The sequence below is a fragment of the Echinococcus granulosus genome (assembly GCF_000524195.1).
Source record: "Echinococcus granulosus chromosome Unknown EG_S00120, whole genome shotgun sequence".
NCBI classification, from domain to species: Eukaryota; Metazoa; Platyhelminthes; class Cestoda; order Cyclophyllidea; family Taeniidae; genus Echinococcus; species Echinococcus granulosus.
The window spans coordinates 91789-112164 of record NW_020170500.1 but is presented as its reverse complement, the minus strand read 5'-3'; the positions used below and the strand labels follow the sequence as shown (position 1 = coordinate 112164).

At 43.7% G+C, this 20376-nt stretch overlaps 3 protein-coding genes across 3 annotated transcripts in view; 1 reads left to right on the top strand and 2 right to left on the bottom strand. All coding sequences in view use genetic code 11, as the record gives it.

Annotated features, from left to right (window-relative positions):
* Positions 1 to 117: 117 nt before the first annotated feature.
* Positions 118 to 15215, bottom strand: EGR_08810 (Exportin-7; the record flags this gene model as incomplete). The annotated part of the gene is made up of 21 exons (XM_024498059.1): positions 118 to 393; positions 873 to 954; positions 990 to 1106; positions 1192 to 1319; positions 2376 to 2478; positions 2722 to 2881; positions 2954 to 3092; positions 3662 to 3879; positions 3950 to 4261; positions 5290 to 5488; positions 7102 to 7320; positions 7561 to 7853; positions 7929 to 8142; positions 8392 to 8748; positions 9283 to 9552; positions 11799 to 12077; positions 12862 to 13011; positions 13632 to 13709; positions 13777 to 13949; positions 13995 to 14235; positions 15207 to 15215. 21 exons carry the CDS (start codon positions 15213 to 15215, stop codon positions 118 to 120), a joined length of 4017 nt encoding a protein of 1338 aa, XP_024347531.1.
* A 231-nt stretch (positions 15216 to 15446) lies between these two features.
* EGR_08809 (Complement component 1 Q subcomponent-binding protein) lies at positions 15447 to 16344 on the top strand (the record flags this gene model as incomplete). The annotated part of the gene is made up of 5 exons (XM_024498058.1): positions 15447 to 15585; positions 15621 to 15765; positions 15800 to 16023; positions 16056 to 16129; positions 16198 to 16344. 5 exons carry the CDS (start codon positions 15447 to 15449, stop codon positions 16342 to 16344), a joined length of 729 nt encoding a protein of 242 aa, XP_024347530.1.
* Positions 16345 to 19997: 3653 nt separating this feature from the next.
* Positions 19998 to 20376, bottom strand: part of EGR_08808 (hypothetical protein) — a gene marked incomplete at both ends in the record, with an annotated part of 1846 nt that continues 1467 nt past the window's right edge. Inside the window, one exon of the mRNA XM_024498057.1 lies at positions 19998 to 20031. Within this exon, the coding sequence (XP_024347529.1) occupies positions 19998 to 20031 (34 nt within the window). The remainder of the gene's footprint in view (positions 20032 to 20376) is intronic.

Here is a 20376-nt window from a genome sequence, read left to right as displayed (position 1 = left end):
CAGTCAGAAGCAAATAAACCCTCTCAATGGCTACAAATGAATTATTTTAGTGGATTCAGCATTTCCACTGGAACGCTTGAGTTACATCGGATCTCAATGGGAATGTTGCCGAGTGTGTCAGCCCAGTTGAAACATAGACGATGCGCGCATAATAATAATAATAAAGCATTTTGTAGAATCAGAGTACCTCACAGTATAATAAGGTGGTAGGAGGCTCAGCAGTAGGACATCCGGATAGTACAAACGTTCCAGAGAGGGCTGCAAGTGTAAACGCCAGTAACGGTTCCAGCCGCGGTGGTCTGTCTTCAGCCTACAGCGTGGAAGTCGATCCTGTGGACGTCTGACGAACATATGACCTGTCGTGCGGTGCAATGGCACAAGGAACCACTTGTTCTGCAACAACAATGAACACGACACAAATATTTGCAATGTGGAGGAGTTAGTGGGCGCAATTTTCCGCTTTTGGCCTAGTATCTTCACAAATCCTTCGGTAGCAAAGCCGCTTCCCATGTGGAGGGATGTATGCAGTTCGTAGATCGTGAAACCCGTTTTTATCCATGTTTTTAGCAACCCAAAAAGTATCTGCTTGATGTGAACACCCCTAAGCCTTCATTACCAGTCGAGCATAAGTAATGATCCAATTAACCTGCCTGTCAGTGTCAATTAAATTAGCTTGTTGATGAATTAACTGGTAGAGAAATAGAGAGCAAAACGTGCTCTTTTTATTGTATATCACATGAAGGCAAGCGAGTACTTAATAAAACATGATGCATTGCTACTTAATGCGAGGAGGGGAAAAGGAATCTGTAAATTTTGATTTCATCTTTTAAAAATACAGCAGGTGAAACACACACCCTCTGTTTTTCACTTACGACATGGCAGTTTTTTATGTACGTAAAAAGGAGGAAAAGGGGGAGAGAGAGAATGGACGACCACTTTTTTATCAAAGAGAGGCTGCACTGGAGAGGAGGATGGAACGCAGGGAGAACGTCTCGCTGGTCTCGTAGTTAGCCGCAGTTGCCTCCTGATTCCCCATGAGTTTCACACTAACCGTCTTCATGAATTCCATCAGGGCGTGCCGGAAGGCTGATATGTTCTGTGTGAATCTAAACAACACACAGGCACCACTGTTAGTATCAGAACCCAATATACCTCTAAGTAGCACAACAAGGGGAAGGGAATGAAACTTACTTATCACGATTTTTCGCATAGAGGTTGTTATCCACATTCTCCATGAGTTTTCCGAAGATGCCTTCTAATTCCGGACGTTGATGTGGGCTCACGGCGTTTAGGACAAGCCGCTGCAGATTTGTGTAATACTAAAAATACACGGGAGGGTATCACCTCCCTTCTAAATAAGATCTGATGCTGTGTATGTCATCACCCATGGTCGACGTCTTATGAGCTTACTAGCTGCCCAACACTCCAAAAGGAGCAGAAACCACATCAAAACTATCAGGCATTTTGAAGTTGCGGCAACAGACATAATATTTACTGGAAGTCACTCACCTACCGAATACGGATTGGAAATCTATGCTAAGATCTATCTACTTAGTAAAACTCCATACAACTCACGTGTGTCTTAGCAAAAAACCCTCTAACGTATATAGTCAGAACTTTGATTAGTCGATTAATTAAAAAGTTCTATTTTTATTCCTACTACTGGACAGAGGACACCATACCTCATACTGCCACATTAGAATGGGGAGGAGGAAGAGTGGAAGATACTACCGCATCCCCATTCTCCGGATTCTCCTAATGGCATTACCTTAACTGAGGGTTACAACCTTTTTATGGCGTTATCATTAGACAGTCGCGTAAACACATCTGTAATGGAAGAGGCAGACTAAGACCAGTGCCAGAGTCAAAACTTCGAATGCCAATGGTGGCATTGGCAAGCAAACAGCATCAAAATGAACAGCGATCCTGATTTCATTGACTGCTGGCTTTCAAAGTTACGACGCAGAAAGTGGACGATGGGGAACGACCAAAACAACACTCATGAAGGAAGGCTGTGTCCCAACTGTACTTTCACCAAATAGGGTCTTTATTTTCCATAAGTTTCAATCCCACATATGGTGGTGGGATAATCCATTAGGGTCAATTTTGCTGACCACCAACCAGCTATCATTCTGCGCGTCCTCAGAGAAGACTTGGACGTTACAATAAATACACACTTCCTATCGTATGGGATTCGTAGTTAAAGTTCGGAGTAAATTCTCCTACACCTACATAAATTTACTCAACTGATTTCATTATAGAAAAAAAAGTGGGATTGCCGAGTGTGAAATGAAAGGCAATATGCTACACGTACTGACCCACACTGCGACAGCTACAAGGTTACAACAATAAGCGCATATGTGGCAACAACGTACATCCTGATTGAGAAGAATCAACGCCAACAGGGGTCGAGAAATGCTCCACTGATTTTTGCACTCCTCGTTCATAAAGGAGGATAGGAAGGTGACAATGAGTTGCCTCGAGGTTAGAGTAAACTCACTGATCCCTCCAAAGGCGGTGCCAGTGCGGCGGATAAAATTTTGTTGTAAGTTAGCGTTGGCCGCCACCTCACGGTCCGACCAGATGGCCAGAGCGGAGCAGCAGCCTCTACTGGGCACTGTCCCAGCCATACGAGCTGTGAGACGTTGACGTGCAGCCTGAGCGATCTCTGAGGTGGGCAAGGAGGTAGGCGGGGTGGGGACAAAAAGAGGATACTCTGACTTTTGTCCGTTGAGCATTTCGTTATCATTGGTACTGATATGATTGGTGGTGACATCGTTGGTGCTGTTGCTTTGTGAGGACGAATGAGGATTTGTGACATTATAGATATGGGTTAAGATGTAGTCAAGACAGGCGCAGGCGCTCCATGCTACCGAAGCATCTGAAGGATTCAAAAAAAGAATTAAGAATGTTCGTATGAACTCACTTTTGAACTCAATCCAAATGAACGCACCGAGAGAGTCGACACCTATCACGATGGCGTTGAAAAAACGCCGAATGACAGAGGCGTCCAGTGAACTTATCAAAACCATATGATTTTGTGTGAGACATTCAAGCAGCGCGAAGTAGGCTTTGCTGAGTTTGATAAAACCCTAAAAGATTGAAGAGCAGATTGCACATTTCAAAAAGTCTACTTCATAAGGTGTGTACGAACCCAAGAAATCAGGAAAGCCATTTTACGGGTATTTAATTGAGGACAAATGCAAAGGCCGATGCGACGTTTTCATATTCGCCTACAGAATTAGATATGGGATAACTGTCGCAGTCTGTCCCATGGATCAATCTCAGTGGCTCAGTCGTAGCCTCAACCCAAGAGGGTTAACAGACAACAGTGGTAGTGCATGGGTGCATAAATACAATAGCCTGCAGTGATAAGAGGGCGTAAAATCCGAGCCTGAGAACATTTACTCCCATAAAAGAAATCAAACACAGTAGTACGTGTTGCCACGCTAAACTGACAACAATAAAAATAGAAATATGAAACATGGGAATAAGAAATTCATTCTGCATTCTGTGAATCCAGATACATCCTTGTATAAAGTTGGGAGTCCCAGTTTACTGTTATTGATACAAAGATATCAACAGCAGTCATATCGTATGGACAGGTGATATTGACTCAAGAGGTTATGAAAATTGGACATAGTCAATCAAATAGACTAACCCTCAGTTCGTCCTCAGTGACACACAATAGTACATCAGCACTTAACTTGACCGTCTTTTCGAAGGAGCCATCACCAACAAGGCCAAAAATCGCAAAGTTGGCATACTTTCCACTCAGAGTAATTCGTAGGGCGTTCAGGTAGCGTGTCAGAGGCTTCACCTTGTGTGAGTAGAGATTTTGCTCAGTTATTTGACTGCAGAAGGGTATCAGTTGGGTGCCTAAAAATTAAATAAATTCATAAATGGGAGAAAAGAATGGGAAGAAGAGAGGGTAAGGGGATTTCCTCACTAAAATTGATGAGGATTTTGGTCATCTCCGCGAGTAATAGATAGCCCATGGGTATGGTGCCATCAAATTTGAGTCGGTCATTCCGGTTGTGCACGATTTCCGCAAGAAGTTTGAGGACAGGACAGGTAACGAGTGGATCAAAGGGCCAGAGCTCTAGCGCGCGGCCGAAGAGACTGAAGAGGGAGGGATAAAACCAGTCCAGAAAGTGCTGGAATGATGCCATAGTGTTGAGACTGAAGGCCACACCGGCCAGGTCTCGTGCCAGCCCAATTATGCTGCTTCGTGCCTCATCCGGGGAGATGGAACAATTTTCTGCCAAAGAGAGGTACCAAAAGTCAGCGTGAGAAAATACTGGGCGAACTCATTAACAACGGCTTAGATACAACAGATTGATGGGAGAATTACTAATGCATTTCACGAGGTGGGAAGCTGATGCAGAATGTGCCTGTGACCCTCAAAATCCCCACATTTGCGCATATGCGCACGAAATGAACTTAACGGTGGTAAACTGGTAAGCAAAGAATTTCATTTACTTTCCTCACTCCCTACTTTCACATCATTTTATCTCATTGCTGAATTTGGAGATGTTTTTAGGAAAAGTAAAAGATCTACAAAATTTGTTTAAAGTGGAGCTAACGGTTTGGGACACCATCCAACAAATACTGATGAGGGTTCACCTTGTTAATAAACCCTAAATGCTGTTCTAGGAGGCGATTTAAGCAGTGGAAAAGTGAAATCTGATATGAAAAAAAAAAGGGAATGACTGTGTTGGAAGCAGCGAAAACGGAAAGCGGATACGCCTTAGGCGGAATTCAACGGGGCAACTGGTCCAGCAACATTATGTATTTTGGATAGGCTATTAAAACATCGCTCGGGATTTTTAGCCATAGTCCAGGAGAACCACGTTTTTGAGAACGAAGGAATTACGAAATTGTCGGGGCTACCCGGCATCTAAAGCCAGACCACACCGCTTTTCAAACACTAACAGTGGAAGCGAGAAATCAACGAGATATTTCAAGCGAGGCAGAGCTACTTCAGTTGAGGAATCAGCCAAGCTGGAGAACCAAAATTCGCCGGAGTTAGAAGCAAAGAGACGCAAAGAAATCACTGCCTCTCAAAAGGGCAAAACCGTTTCCTTATCAGTTGCTGCACCGCCTTCTCAATTAAAGCATGAAATAAGATCTGATAGGGCAATAAGATACGCATGCAACCCGCGATCTATTGCAACTGGCTATCAAAAAAGTGACATAGAACAAGAGCAACGTGAAATTTGTACAGGGTATGGGCGCAGACTGGAAAACGCGTTAAAAAGGCAAAATAGAATGAATGAAAGAACGAACCGGAGAGAAGGAGGTTGGAGATGAGGGTATTGGCGACCTGAGTAAGAGGTGAGAGAAAGTCGAGGAAGGGCCTGTTATCGTCAGCTCCAGTGCCCGAAAGCGTCACCAGCATAAGGCGCGAGAGGTAGGCGTAGAACTCGGGGCGGTAGCGCGATAGCGCAAGGTTAGAGGTGGAGGAGAGGAAACGAAAGTTCGCCGACTGTAGGAGTGGAAAAAACACATACACACACGAATGCTGATGGTGCACCCTTCACTTCGCAGTTGCCTCAAAATACTTAATAATCATTCGTAGAAATACCACCAGAAGAACGGGGAGGATGAGGTCAAGGTCTTCTCGATAGTAAGGTTTGAGGTTCTATGTGGTTATGCGTTGATTTGCCCAGCAAGAATAAAAATAGTAGGGTTCATTTCCAGTTGAGTCGCTAGTCCGAGTCCTGGCTATTTTTGACAATGAAATTTACCCTACACACCTTCCAGTTTTACGAGGTTTTGTAGATCAGATAGATCTTAGCGCAAATTGTCATTCAACCTTTGACAAGCGACGGGTTCTCAGTGCGCTTGCAGTTTACCACGCACACAAAACCAAGAAGTTTTTTGAGAACGAAGTAGCGCATGACATAGAGCTGTGAGGTAGGTAGCAGATAGTTTAGGAATGCCCACTTGAATGCAAAGCCCATTCGTCATCGCGACTAGTGCTGCCAAGTTCCAACAATCGGTACGCGAACCAGCATTGCCAGGTAGGCTTATTGGGTGATTAATTTTCTTCATGGGAAAAGATAGCCTCAAACTGCGTACCTTGGTATTATTTGCCTATGATGCTGGTTGCTTAGCAAATTGAAGCATCAATAACAGTATCGGGTTTTAACTCGAAGAAAATGGCTTAGAACATTTCCTCTTACTGTGAATCTCCCCCGCCTTATGCACACCGTGATAGTAAGAGTTAAGTTTTTAAATTCAAAACCAGGCCAAGGGGGGTTCATTGGACAGAGGTAGCAGTGGCTGTCAGCGAAGAATGATCGTTAATACATTCGCTGCTGGCGTCACATATATGTGACATATGTTCTTCGCCAGGTCAGGTTGTGAAAAACATTTGCACCATATTATGAGTTGCAAGGAAAGTGATTAAATTTGAAATAGTCAAGTAGATGTAAAATGCTCTCTCGGTTCGAGAGTAGCAATAAATGAATTCAATAAAAAAAATTGGCGGCGAGTCGTGGTATTAAGCACAATAAAGCATTTAGCTTACAGTAGACTTACCTCAATGATCATGGTTGCGAACGTGATTAAATTTGTTCCAAAATAGTACCTCATGTTTATGCAACCAAATCAAATTTACACAGTCAAGATCTGCATTGTATTAACCCTTGCAATTAACGCCACGTATATGTGACGCTCTGATTTTTTCCTTCTGAACCAGGAATTAAGGAGCTACGGTTTTGTAAGCTCCTGCCAAATAGTTCCCACGGTTCCTCAACTGGAATTTCCTCCTTGTTACGGGTGGTTAGTGAGACGAAGGGCAAGCAAACACAAGAACCACAAAAGGCTTTTAGAGGATGCTTAAAAGCTTCCTGGCACAGCATAAGTTACATGGATGGTGGAATAGATTAAAAACAAAGTAAAAAGACGTGAAAACTATCGAACGGGATGAATAACTAACAAGGGTTCAAAATAAATGCATGACTAGGGATGGCGTTGATCATGATCGATTACACAAAAAGAAAAAACGGAAGCCACCGAGACTGACGCATCCGAGTAAGGTGAAACGATGGGATTTTAAGTTCGAAGAATATTCAACACGAATAGCAAACTTACCGTGTGGTTCGCCAGCATAAATTTAACATCATCCAACTGAAGAAGTTTTCGCATGGCCGTAAAACTGGAGGCCAACTCGCCAAAGAGCTTTAGTGTTGGCTCGAGTACCACCTCCTGGTCACTCCAGTAGCGAAGATTGAGAAGGATTTTCCCAATAAAGATTTGCAATATCGTCTGCTCGTCCGAGATGCCCACCAAATCCGAGAGGGCTCGGTACATCTGCAAGAATTACAAGTAGACGGCTGTGCGTTGTAACTCCCATTTAATGCATCTAAGCCGGATGCTCAGATCAAATTGCTAATTCTAGAGTTACAAATTTAAGACATCTCTTAAACGGAGGTTCTCATCTATAAAGATGATTAGGGTAAGCTGACACTTTGTAGCTTTGAGAGGGACGGGTCGCCCCTACGAAAAAGTGAAATCTGCAGTAGTGCTGCATCCTCACTTAAGTTTGCCCACCTTCGAGGCTCGACTGATATTCTCCCCCACATAGATGCGTCGGAAGCGTTCAAGGAAGGTAATTATAGCCAGCTCAAGACGGATGATAGTTCCAGAGGAGATGTGAATGAACATGCTGGCCACATCATTGCTGGTCGATTGACTGTCCTGAGAAAGGAGCTGGAGCAAGAGGCGCACACACGCGTCACCGAATTGAAGAAGACGAAGCACACGGGCGATCAATTCGCCGTCTAGTTGGTCCGAGTCCACCAAACCTCCAGTACTGGAGGTCGAACGGCCATTGATCAACGCACCTGTAACAAGGAGTGTGCCCTTAAAATTACACAAATACCTACTACTGATCGTAGTTAATGAGTCGAACGCCTCACCAATCATGTAAACGAGCCACGCAAGACGATTATCTTCCAGCCGAATGGCTTGTGCTTGCTCAGATGCGGCCGCGAGAGTCGATGTGACGAAAGCGGCTGGATCCACGGAGACCAGCTGTTGCAAGGTTGATTGCAACTGACCAAAGGACTGGTCGAACAGACGCACGATCAACTCACACGTGTTGGCGTAGTCGCAGCGGCCAATGATTGAAAACTGGAAGTGAAAAAAGGCGATTAGCGCGATAGGACACACTTGTAGCTACTACGTGCAGTACAATGATGGCGGTATACCTATTGAAGCATGTAAAGTTACGTCCCAATTTGACATAAAACCCACTCATAACATTTGGGTTCAAATATGGTCGAAGGGATGAAATGCGCTCATACCCACTTGCGGTTGTTTAAGGTAATTAAAATAAGCAACCAAGTAAAAAGGCGCTCAGGACTACCAATAAGCACCAACCTGATCAAGCTGCTGCGTGAGAGTCATGGTGTCATCTAGGGGACAGGAGGCACCGTCACCGGCTCCCACTACCAGATCGGGGCTGTATTGATCGCCAGCCTTGTCGGCACCAGCACCATTTGCCGCAGCCTTCTTGATCACGCGCAGTGGCTTTACCTTCGACCCTGACTCCACGTAGCGCGGCACCCCGGCGAGACGCGATTCAATGTAGGCCCGCGTCACCTGAGGAGCGTAAGTGTCGATCAGGTAGGGCTGGGAGGTGCGCACGTAGGGGATGCTGGCGACCAAGCGTTGCCAAAGCGCAAGCAGGTAATGTAGGCTGTTGGAGTTGTTGAACTCCGAATCGTCGGAGAAGTTCTGCAATGGTACACCAGAAAAGGCTTTGATTTTCTGCGATTCAACTCTTACACCGATAGCATAGAGCCCTAGTAACGTTATCTACGCTACTAAGTCCTACTTCTAAACTCTTACACCTTTTAGTGTCTTCAGAGATGACTCGAGCGATGCACAAAGGGAAATGCAGTTTCTATTACGTCAACTGGATACCACATCAAAAGAGCACTGAAAAAGGACATCCGCCGTGAATGACTGGATCTGCGAGGACTCATAACCACAAAGAGAGCACAAAACCACATCGGCTTTAATCAAGTGAATGAAGTGAGTCCAGATGTGTGGCACTTAACACCCCCAAGGATAGCTCAACCATTCTATGTTGGTTGCAACGGTAAGCAACTCCACCAAAAAGAAGGAAAATTTTTTGATGGCTCGGTACTGAAACATCATGAACGATTAAAGACTAGATTTAAACGGGTTAAAAATCCCGTTAAAGAACAATTTCAAGTTTTGGATGAAAAAAGAATAGACCACACAAATAGGAAGCAGTCGACTTACATAGAGACTGTGGGTGGTGAGATCAGTGACGAGTTTGATGAACTCAGGGTATACGGAGACCTGCATGAGCTCACCCACCTGGAAGGTGATCTTCATGCGCGAAAGGAGGCGACAAAACTCATGGTAGACGGTGGGATCGCAGAGAAGGCTGTCTCGTCGACGCAGTACCTCCAGACAGCCAACCATTAGAGGGTTGAGAAAGTTCTGCCGCTCGTCGTTGGTGAAGAGGGTCCTCCGAATGCTAGTTATTTGAACTAGGCAGGATAGCGGCTAAGGGGACACACGAATAAAACAATGGATTACGTAATGAAGGTGATATTCGTGATTACTGTTTTAGGGCTTAGAGTGTTTTAATTGAACATTTGACTCCACGAACTTATCGAGTACCAAGTGATTTCTTTACGACGGTGACACGAAGCTCTAGTCATGTCAAACATGTCTGCTTCGAGGCAAGTACACCTAATAATGTCATCAGGGATGATTCAGGCATTGTTAAATTGATCAAATCGGTAAATGAGCCCAGTTCAAATGGACGGAAATCACAATTTTCACGGCTAGAGACTACACCCAAACGGTAGAAAAGAAGGATGTCTGTTGTAAGTGTTTCACAATAAAAAAGACTATCGAAATTGCATCGGCTCTTCACCTCTACCCTTATCTTGAGTTTCACATAACCAGCAATGAAGCATTTAGTATTTATTTGAAATAACTGGATCACAAGTCTTATTTGAAGATTAGATAGGCGACTGAATGAAAATGAACAGACTAGACACACAACATAACTTTACAAATCTATTTCAGGATATATTACCACGATAAGCCAAACGATCCCCTACGATGCGATTTAAAAAGAGTAAGTGACTAAGTGTGACAAAAATCACCGATTGTCTTTCTCGGCATGAAGGAAAACCCACAGTAGAGATTATATTACAGTATTCTGAGCGATTTTCACCCTCGGAAGCATAAGGTGGCCAAATAAATTTAATGCGGATTTCATCAGAATGTTTCATTTGTTGGAATAATTGCCTTATGGGACACAGGCCTGCCGCTATTCCCCCCTTCTTGCAACGTTTTGCTTGCAGAAGTCAAGAAAAAACTTGCTCTCATAGTGCTTAGCTGCCTACTTCACATGTGATCGTGTAATATTCTAACGCTAAGGCGTCGTGATAATCAGAACTTAAATAAAAATTATCAGGTGAATAAGGAGGGTGAGGCAGTATCGCCTTCTCATCCCACCTAAAGTGTAAATTTCCCCATGGGTAAGCTTTGCGGCATGGAGAATGCGGCCCTGCACAGTCTTGTAAGGATGGAACTTCCGATCAACTGACCGTGCGCATATGACGGTGAACGATGTGGCGCGTGTACTAGAAGTACCGGACGAACGATGAGGGGATGGTTTGGAACCAACCAACGACGTTCGTTTGCTTAGCCTTGGAATGCACAGGCTATTTTTTTACCACGAATCAGTCAGTAAAAAGGTCTGAAATGCACGGCCTGCTGTTGTAAAGCGCAAAAAGTTGAGGACAAATTGACAGTCTTCAAAGCCTATTGTCTGCCATTTGATAAGCATGTGGGTTGGGCCCACTGTCCTGGCTTTCACCGCAACTTCCTCTTACCAATTGAGGTAGATATAAGCAAGTTTTCCCATCACTCAAGATAATTCCGAATTATTTTCGACAGTAACAAGGAAATCGTCATTATCAAGAATTGAAAGGATTCTTTAACATGATACACCATCAATTTGTGATTCATAACAGACCCGGATAGGACGTTCCAAGCCCACATCACCAAATGCTACGCAAGTGTTACGAGAAACTAGCTTCTACACCGCTCGTTTAACCACAGGGAACGTCAGAGACGATACTCGAAAGGGGAGATGTCGAGACAAATTATTTACCTTAGTAGTTCAATTTACCACAGGAGTCTTTCAATCTCTTCCAATCGGCTTCCACGCCGGTAGCAAAGAGGCCAGCTTGCTTGCCTTCTCCCTTCTAAGCGCTGAAAATAAACCTGATTCCAGATTGCCGCACCACAAACATTTTCAGAGCTAATTTGAGCGCCGACCTTTTAGAATCAGATCCATGCCTAAATGCTCAGGTCAGCATCTTGTGAAATCCTACTATCAGAACGTGATCACTAAAATGCATCATATTTGATAATGACGAATCTTAGAATTTCATTCGTTCACTACACTGAAGTGTCGTAACTCTTGACACCACCGGTTTTATTTCTACCAAATAGGGGATGTGTACAAATGGATCATGCTATGCCAACAAAGAAATGTTAGCCTTGAAACAGTACTTTTCAAATAATTAACTCGCATATAACCGCCCAGCAAATCAGATTTTGTTTGCGATAGCGACCATGCCAAACTTCAACCCTACATGTCTCTTTAACACGGGCCCAAGGCTATTTACTTGTCTCCACGGTTAAATGATGGGACGCTGGGCCACTCAGTACCAAGACACTTAAGTGAACGATACTAAAGCTTCAAAAATGATATTAGGTATGTCTACCCGTGACGAATCATAAGCAGGGAAATCACTCACCAGAGTACGGAGATTAGGCGAAGCCGGAGATTGAGGAAGACCGGCAAAGAGGCGGAAAAAGAGATCCACATTGTTGGTGTCGAGGAAGATCGGTCGCCACGCGGCGGGTAGTTGTACGGAGGCCATGTCGTCTGAGGTGAAGGGACTTCCACTACCGTTGTCACCTGCGCAACCGATGGCTGTACCCACAAAGTCGTAATTCAGGCAGGCCAGAACAAGCGCCAGAGTGTGCTGAATCACTTGCAGCTAAAGGCAAAAAAGCAATTGCAATTGATGACAACAACATCTTCCGAATATTTCTGTTAATAGACCGTCAATCTTCCCTCTCCAAACTCATTCGACCATACAGCGTCTTCAAAGAGAACATTGACACTATATTGGTGGCAGCGGCAATGCAAACTTAACCCGAATAAATAATCTTGATTTTATCAGCCGGATATCAAGTCTAGGCGTCACCAAAGAAGACATGAAGTGAAGAATAGTTGAATTGGCGGAGAGCTACTGAGACTAAGCCTACGTTCTCAAGCACCCCAAACTCGTGTTATTCTACAAACCAGTTCACAATCGAAGCATCATGAGGGTTGAACAACCATTATGGAGTTTCCTACGGTAATGCTATGATAATATGTGGATCAGCCGAGTAAATATGACCTCCTTCACACTCCCAGCAGCTGGAGGGAACTGAAATAGACTAAACTTTGATTGTTACCGCGGTGACTGCCTTTAGGCAAGCTTTTCTACGAAGTGATTGCATGCTGTAGGGCACCAATCTGCGTTGAGCGGCACACAGCTAGTGAATGCTCCCCTATTGCGGTTCAAAACAAGTACAAAACCCTCGATTCACGGAAAGCAAACTAAGTTACGAATAACAGAGTAGGTTGTCAGAACCCGTCTTTAATCCAACGCATCAAGTAGTATGTTACTCACTAATTTTGAATTCACAGATTTATACCATGCTTTTTTTCCTAATATACAGAAAAGCAAATAGACGCATGTATACTACTAGAGCATAATGATATTAAAGACACACTTGATCCTGGTCGTTGACTGTTAGAGACTTCAAATTAACATCAGTCTGTCGGAGAAGATCGAGGCCCAGTTGAAAGATGGGGAAGAGGACGAGGTCTCTAAACGACACCAGGAGTTTCCGCACGAAAAACGTAGCGCGAGCTAAATCCGTCTATGAAGAAAATTATAGCAAAAGTGCAAAACTAGAAATTGGAGAGAGATACAAATGAAGAGCAGGGAAATCTACCACGACAAGACCGCATGACTTACCCAAGGTGGCAACTGTAAAACAAGGCAATATTAACAGGATAAAATAGTATTACCTACTTTACACTAACCTCTTGTTCCTTCAGATATAGTCAACAGCAGGGGGAGCCTGTGTGTGGTGTAACAGCGTGTGACTGCTAATGGTAACCTCGTTACTTACATTTGTAGTGGGTCTTCGGTATTCACACAAGAACATTTGTAATTTGTGATGAAAAGCTTTCACACCTTACTCTGATCTAATGGACTAGCCCCACCTAACCCGAAACATTTCAATAAGAAAGATAAAAGATACGACGGAATTAACGAGACACTTCATCAAGTGCCCATGCTCGTAGAGAACCAAAAAGCCAGGTGTGAACGAACAAAGAGGTGCCTAACCAGCCGTAAATAGCCTAGGATAAACCCTAGTTAACAAATCATAAATCACGTGTTGAACGTAGAAATTCTTTAATGCAGGAAATGGGAATAAATTGCAAAGAATATGGCCTTTATTTCATCGATCAAATGGATGAATTCGACGCTTACCTCCGTCGATTGGCATATTTCAGTGACAAGGCTCGATAATAACTTGACACCAACCAAGATGGCACTGATTTGTCCCGACTAAAGCAAAAACCGGAGTCAAAAGGACAAGTAAAACTCATCGAGGGTACATACAGAAAAAGCCCACCTGGATGAAGCTCTTCACGGATTCAAAGATGTCCCGAAAAGGATACTCAGGCCCATTCTCAGCTGAATCAAACCAACCAATTTTTGTGAGACGACATATGAGTGCGATAAGAGCTTGCTGGACAATCGACTCAAGACCTGGTCGAGTGGCAAGGTAATTCAGGGCAAAGTTGCCTAAATTTCAGGGTCGTCGAATGAGAGCACAATGTAAGAACTTACGCAACTGAAGACGCAAATTGACGTGCACTACAGTATCGCGGTTGCAAATGTACTTTGTGAGGGTAGAGGCGGCAATAAACTGGGAATAGCAGGAGTCACCACGCTCCAGAAGGCTCTTGCACGTGGCTATGCAATCAGGGCGCTCGCAGATGCCAGTACAAGTCTTCTCCGCCTGCATACGGACGGCCGGATCGCTGGTGGTATAGAGCTCTTTGCAAGCCCACTCAATCGAGGTTAGAGCCTAGAAGTTATTGAGAGCGGGTACAAAGATCATGGGGTATTTAAACTTGTGTATGCGTGCGCTATCCAGCTTACATTATTCGTGCATGACTTTATGAAAGGATAACCAAAAAGGCTCACGTAAATAACCAATAACATGTTCTTTGTTTACCAATAACCCGTTGACAAAAACTACTAGAGAGTGATAAGGAGAACAGGGTACCATATGGCTTGAAGGAGGGATACACGCTTATCAGTGACAGAGCTGTGGCTTAAAGCGAACGGGATTCAAACTCAGTTACGATGAGGGCGGCTACCAACGTGAGAAGTCATAAATATAAAAAGAAGGTTTGCATACATAAAATGGGTTTAGATGAGGTGTCCAAAAGAAACAAAGTGTAAAACTTCATGGTATCTAAATGCTCAAAAAGGCACTTGAGCTGACCAATATTAACGGGAACGAAATAGACAGTTTACACAAATAATCCGAATTTCGCACATGGGGATCTACCCAATACTACGAAGTTAAGTGAGGACCATTTTGGTTTTTAATAAAAAAATGGGATGTTGCTGAATATGGATAGTTTAGCACCACCACTGAGACTGAGACAGAAAGTTGAGTCCTACAATTTGGGAAGTGTTCAAGATACAGAAACACGCACAACAAACTACGTTTAGTCCAATTAAAAGGTAGGGCAGACATAAGGGACGTTCGCGTTATTGACACCAGTCGAATTTTTGGAGAGAATGAAAGTAATAAGAGTAAAAATTGCGTATTATAAAATGGGTGCTGAGACAAAATAGACGAGCTATTTAAGCCGAACAGAAACATGTAAAAGCCTGTCAATTTCATGTAAGACAAGATGGCGTCGGAGTGTCAGGTGGGGGAGACAAAATATCGCACCCAATACATCAAATTATGCAAATTGAGGAAGAACAAACTGACACGCGGTAGCTTTAGATTAAAATAACCGATAAGTGGTGGAGACCCACATCAATCATCTATCCGATCACGAGCTGCTTTTACAGTTCCCGCGATTACGAATGAACCAATTGTCTGGGCAGTAAAGGATAACCCAAGTGTGATAATATAAAAAGTAATAAAACAATAAAAAAATTGTGAACAAACTTAAATTTGTCTTAGGTAAAAATAAAACCAATGCTAGGTAAGAAATTTACTGGCCAGGTTATTGTTTTACGAGTCCCTTTACCGCGGGCAATCTGATTCCAGGCATGTCTGCAATTGTGCGGCGCTTTCCTGCTGCCTTAGGAGCTGTCGCGAGATGCTCTCGATGTTTTTGTAGTTTTCGACCTATAAAGTCCTATACTTACTGCAATTCTGCTCTAAAATCAAGATTTTTCTCATCAGATGGTATGGTGTATGCGCCTTACTATACTTTCCTATAGTTGATAGACAGTTTTCGGCGATTTTGACTGAAGAAATCAAGCAAGAAAAAGAAAACTCATTTGCTTGCAGACCCCCTGTAGGTTTTGAAGTTGATAAGCAAGATGGAACAAACATAGTCCTAAAGAAAGTTTTCCCTGATGGAGTGTAGGATTAGTTGTACTTCTGACGCAGTTGCTAGTGTTCTTGAGGTCGAAATGGATCTCGCCGGCAGTATTGCGCCCGAAGATGTTGAAAATGAGGAGCCTGAAGAAAAGGATCAGGAGGAGGCTTCTCCCTTGGAGGCTCGTCCTGATCTCAAAATTCGACTCAGAAAGCCCAGTGGTCGGTCGGTTCTGTTCCACTGTTCCTTACCATCCTCCGCTGAAGAGGCTGCTAGCTCGGAACAAGATTCTTCAAACCTTCGTATGCGAAGTTTATCTACTTACCTTTTTTAGCTACCTTCTCAGTGGATATGGTCGAAATGGAAAACATTCCTGGATACTTTGTCTACACCGACCTGTTCGCTGATGTAGGAATGGGTTCATCTTGTGTTCACTATAATCCATATTTATAGTAATTTAGTTATTTTTATTTTAGAATATGTATGACCACATCATGCGTCTCCTGACTGAACGAGGTGTAGACTACGATTTTCAGCGTCAAGTTCAGGATTTCGCCACGGCGGAAGAGCACAAGTTGTATCGGTCCTTCCTGGAGGAGTTCAAGGACTATTGTAAAGAGTAGATACTCCGATGCAGAAATCGTGCATTTCCGATTTGTGTACAATAAAGTTGGATTAGTGTGGCTAGTTCATCTTATGTTTTCAGGCTTTCAACCCAAATGACGTCACTTGATGTGATGAGTGGAGTAGGGCTGTGATGGTCATTTTCTGGCTGGATATGGAGGGGCATTGTAACTGACGTTGGGGTACGCATCGCGGGTTGTGGCGGTGTTGCCCACTACTGTCGCTCTTCTGTTTGTTAAATGCTTCCTTTGTTTCTTGACTATGTGGGAATCTCGTTGTTGGGGCGTCACGATCCGGCTGGGGATTTACATTTCCGGGGCTAAGGTAGCAGTAGGAGGGCGGCAAATTCAGTGAAACAGAACAGAAACGTATTTATTCAGATTGGCCCATGAAAAAAGAGAGCCGTCTCTTTCTAGGTGTGCGATCAATTCTACAGAGAAGCACTGCCACCAACGATAGTGGAGAGATGAATGACGCTGCATAATTGAAGCGTGAATAATGAGGTCAGGCGGATCGGAGAGGATGGCTGGTGGCAGAGTGTAAGAGGGCTGTAAGCGGTCGTATGGTGATGATTGTGTAGAAGGTGCGGTGTGCAAATGCAATGTGGCATGGTGTCTTTTGGTAAGACAAACAAGTCTTGTATAGGAGAGGAAAAGACTAGTGTTAGGACTGCAAATGTCCGGTTTGTGGTTACAATTCAGCCTAGTCGATTTGTTGGTGGATTCCGCAATGTGGGTGTTCTCGACATGAAGGACTGGTTACCTAGACTGATATCATATCCAAATCATGTCTACTTATTCGTTCGTGACACGACCTGTTTGTGCAATGTGTTGAAGTGGCGGGTGGTAGTATGAAGGAAAGGACAGATGAAAAGATTTCAAACCAGACTGCCGAGCTTAAGGGAAAGGGGCATGGAGCAAGACAAGCATTACTACTAATAGAGGTTGAGTATTTCGGTAACCAAGCTTTATCTAACCCTCTCAATTACTCCAATCACGAATACAGCTAGATTGTGTGTACTCACTGCAAATATCCTTTACATCAGGATACTGTCCTAAACTTTTGTAGAAATGTGTCAATAGCGGAGGTTGAAGTGTAGGACATTACCGTGGGAAACACCACCACGACGATATTTTCGAAACATGAACTGGCAGCAGAAACACTTTCCACCCTTTTCACAGCCAGGCATTTCACAACCAGCTGTTGTGCAAATTTGCAGTTAAGAATTTACTCATTTTGTGATTATAGGAGGTAAAGTGCCCCAAGGTGTCATCGAGTGCCTTGATTTTCCCACTGAATCAGCTGAATTTGTTTTGAGGAGCAGTTATGTCGTTGTGAATTTTATCAGCTCAATACCCTCCAAAACATACTTTATCAAGCAAAGTAAATAGCATCGAAAAGAGTCCAAGCTCAGATGAAACAGTGCGTCACGTACTTGAAAATATTTTGCTTACTAGCTGTTGAGACGGTCCCCCATGGAGGATGTGCAAGCGGTTACAAAGACGTTGGCAAAGGCGGGAAGGTCAGGAGGGTGACAGGATACATGTACATGAAAGCAGGAAGGCAGATATAAGTGTGGGGTAACTGTTGACGCTCTCTCTTTTCCATAACGCCACAAGCCGTCACTTCAACTGCTTGCACACATGCATATAGGCACGCCACGCAATTAGTATACCATGTGTACGTTTGACTTCTTACGCATAAAGTTGTGCCCCCAATTCTAAAATAAGCCATTTGGAATTCAAGGGTTGTGTCTCATTTTACCCCAAGATAAAATCACATTTCGCATGAGTGAAAATGAGCCAGAGACGACAAGAATGAAGTGAGCATAACAAGGTCCTCTTCTTGTCATTCAGGAGTTATCCACTACGAGAGGTCACACTGTCTTTAAATGAACACGGATGGATGACGACTGGTGCATTCGCTGTGCCATTAGTGCTTGTAGTGCGAAAAGGTTCTATCCCAAAACACAATTTGTGGTGTTTGATATTGCATACAGATAAAACGCGAAGATTTAAGCAAGGAGTAGTGCAAAGCAAGCATTGGGGATCCCAGTGATTACGGGGTGATTAATAGTGCCACCAAGGTTGGAAGGTAGTACTACAGTTGCTTTAATCCACTGTTGAACATCCAAACTTACCTAAATAGCTTTGGAGCCGACTTGGCTTCCACGAATGTTTGATAGGGGATGAGGCCTCTTTTCATGTTTTCCTTTCCATCGTTATCTCTGACAAAAATGCAAAAGGCCCTGCTCGGCGAACATGTTCCGGGTATTGCGCTTCACTTAGGCATGCAAATGTGGAATGATTGACTTCTCTTTTTTAGTAGGGATAAGATACAGTGCGCTTTTGTTTCCGATGTGGAGGTGTACATCACAATCTCATGGATATGTGCAACTTATTTCAGCGAAGTAAATCGTTCACCTGCTTGACGATACTCCTCGACTAGTTCCAATCACTTCCTTGGGTAAATATTACATACAATTCTATTCATTGGTTGGTATTTAGTACCCCTCGCCTCAGATCATTGGCGGTAGTTAAGAGTGTCGCATCCATGCCAAAATTGGCATGATCGTCAATGCATGTATCAGTCAAAATAACACCTGTGTAGCAAACACGACGTTGTTATATGCAGAGCAGTGTGATGCACAGTCGAGCTTGAAGCCGAGGTTGATGATGAAGTTGAGGCTGCGTTTCTAGGCGTCTATGCTAACGCCTTAAGGGCAAACGTAAACTATATCGCATACAAGTCAGATTTCAAATGAGATGCAGTGTAAGCCGTGTGAAGCGCAAATACACTTGTTAAGCACTTCTTCTCATCATCTGACATCACGGTTCAGATTGATGAATGGTTTTGCCATGAATCGACTTGCAGAAGTAAGCAGTGACGGGTTGAAAATCCCCACAGCTAAAGACATCACGTGCAGTAGGTGGGCAAGTACCCGTGATGTGTGGGTGTGGAAACGTAAAACGGTTGTGAGATTAGATGTGCACTTGCTCAACTAAAACACCCCATTCTACAAATCCTTTGCAGAGTCGCATCTCGTTTATGTTATACTCAAAGGCGGCGTAGGGCGCAAAGGCAAACGATGAAGCAAAATAACGGGGAAGGAATATGCTGTCTGCTAAACAGCACTTCAAATTGCGTGCAGTAATGAGCCGCATGGCAGTGCGGTGTATCAGTGTACTAGTAATGAGTAAATGCTATAATGCTTGTGATTATCCATGCATTTCTCTCTCTCTCTCTCATTCACTCTCCCGGTGTGTGTGTGTGTGTCTGTGTATATCAGTTCACTAGTCTAGGTGGACATTTCAAAGACATATTCAAAGTCAGCAAGAGAAGTAGAGGTGGGAGAAGAAGTGAAAGATTCTACTCATTGGTGCCGAGGCGAAATAACTTCCATGTAGTAGTAGTAGGTGGGGGGAAGTAGTAACATTATAGGCAAAATCTACCAATTATTAACGTGATGTGGACCATTCAGGTCCCCGTATTCGTGAAATATACAACTCATTCTCTAATAAATACTACTAGGAAATAACGTGACTACTTACAATTCTTGCCAGTCTGTTAAAATGTGGTGGCTGAATGTGGGTAAGTACAGAGTGATGCAGTTATGCATGTGAATAATGAAGGAGATTTGGACATGCATTACTTAATATTGTTCGTAAAAGTCTTCATTGTGTACACTGAGCAAAGTAGAAATTAGAAGGGAACTTAACTTTAGTCAAAACAGAGATCGCCAGCAATATGAGGCAGAATAGAAAGGCCATCTTCAATGCAGGAATGCGTAGGTGTAGCAAATTAAGGCGCATTTATGGAAATGACCCACTCTCGTTTCTCCTATCACATATCTTGCTCTTCATCTACAGGACGACTTCAGCATACACATATTGAGCGTGTGACTTGAGGCCTCGTGCGGGCGATTCCACATCCCACGCCCATATTTGCTATTATCAAGGTGCACGGAGAAGCATTTGGAGACCAAATACAACGCACATTCACGCCACAAATCCTCCATCAAATGGCGTAAG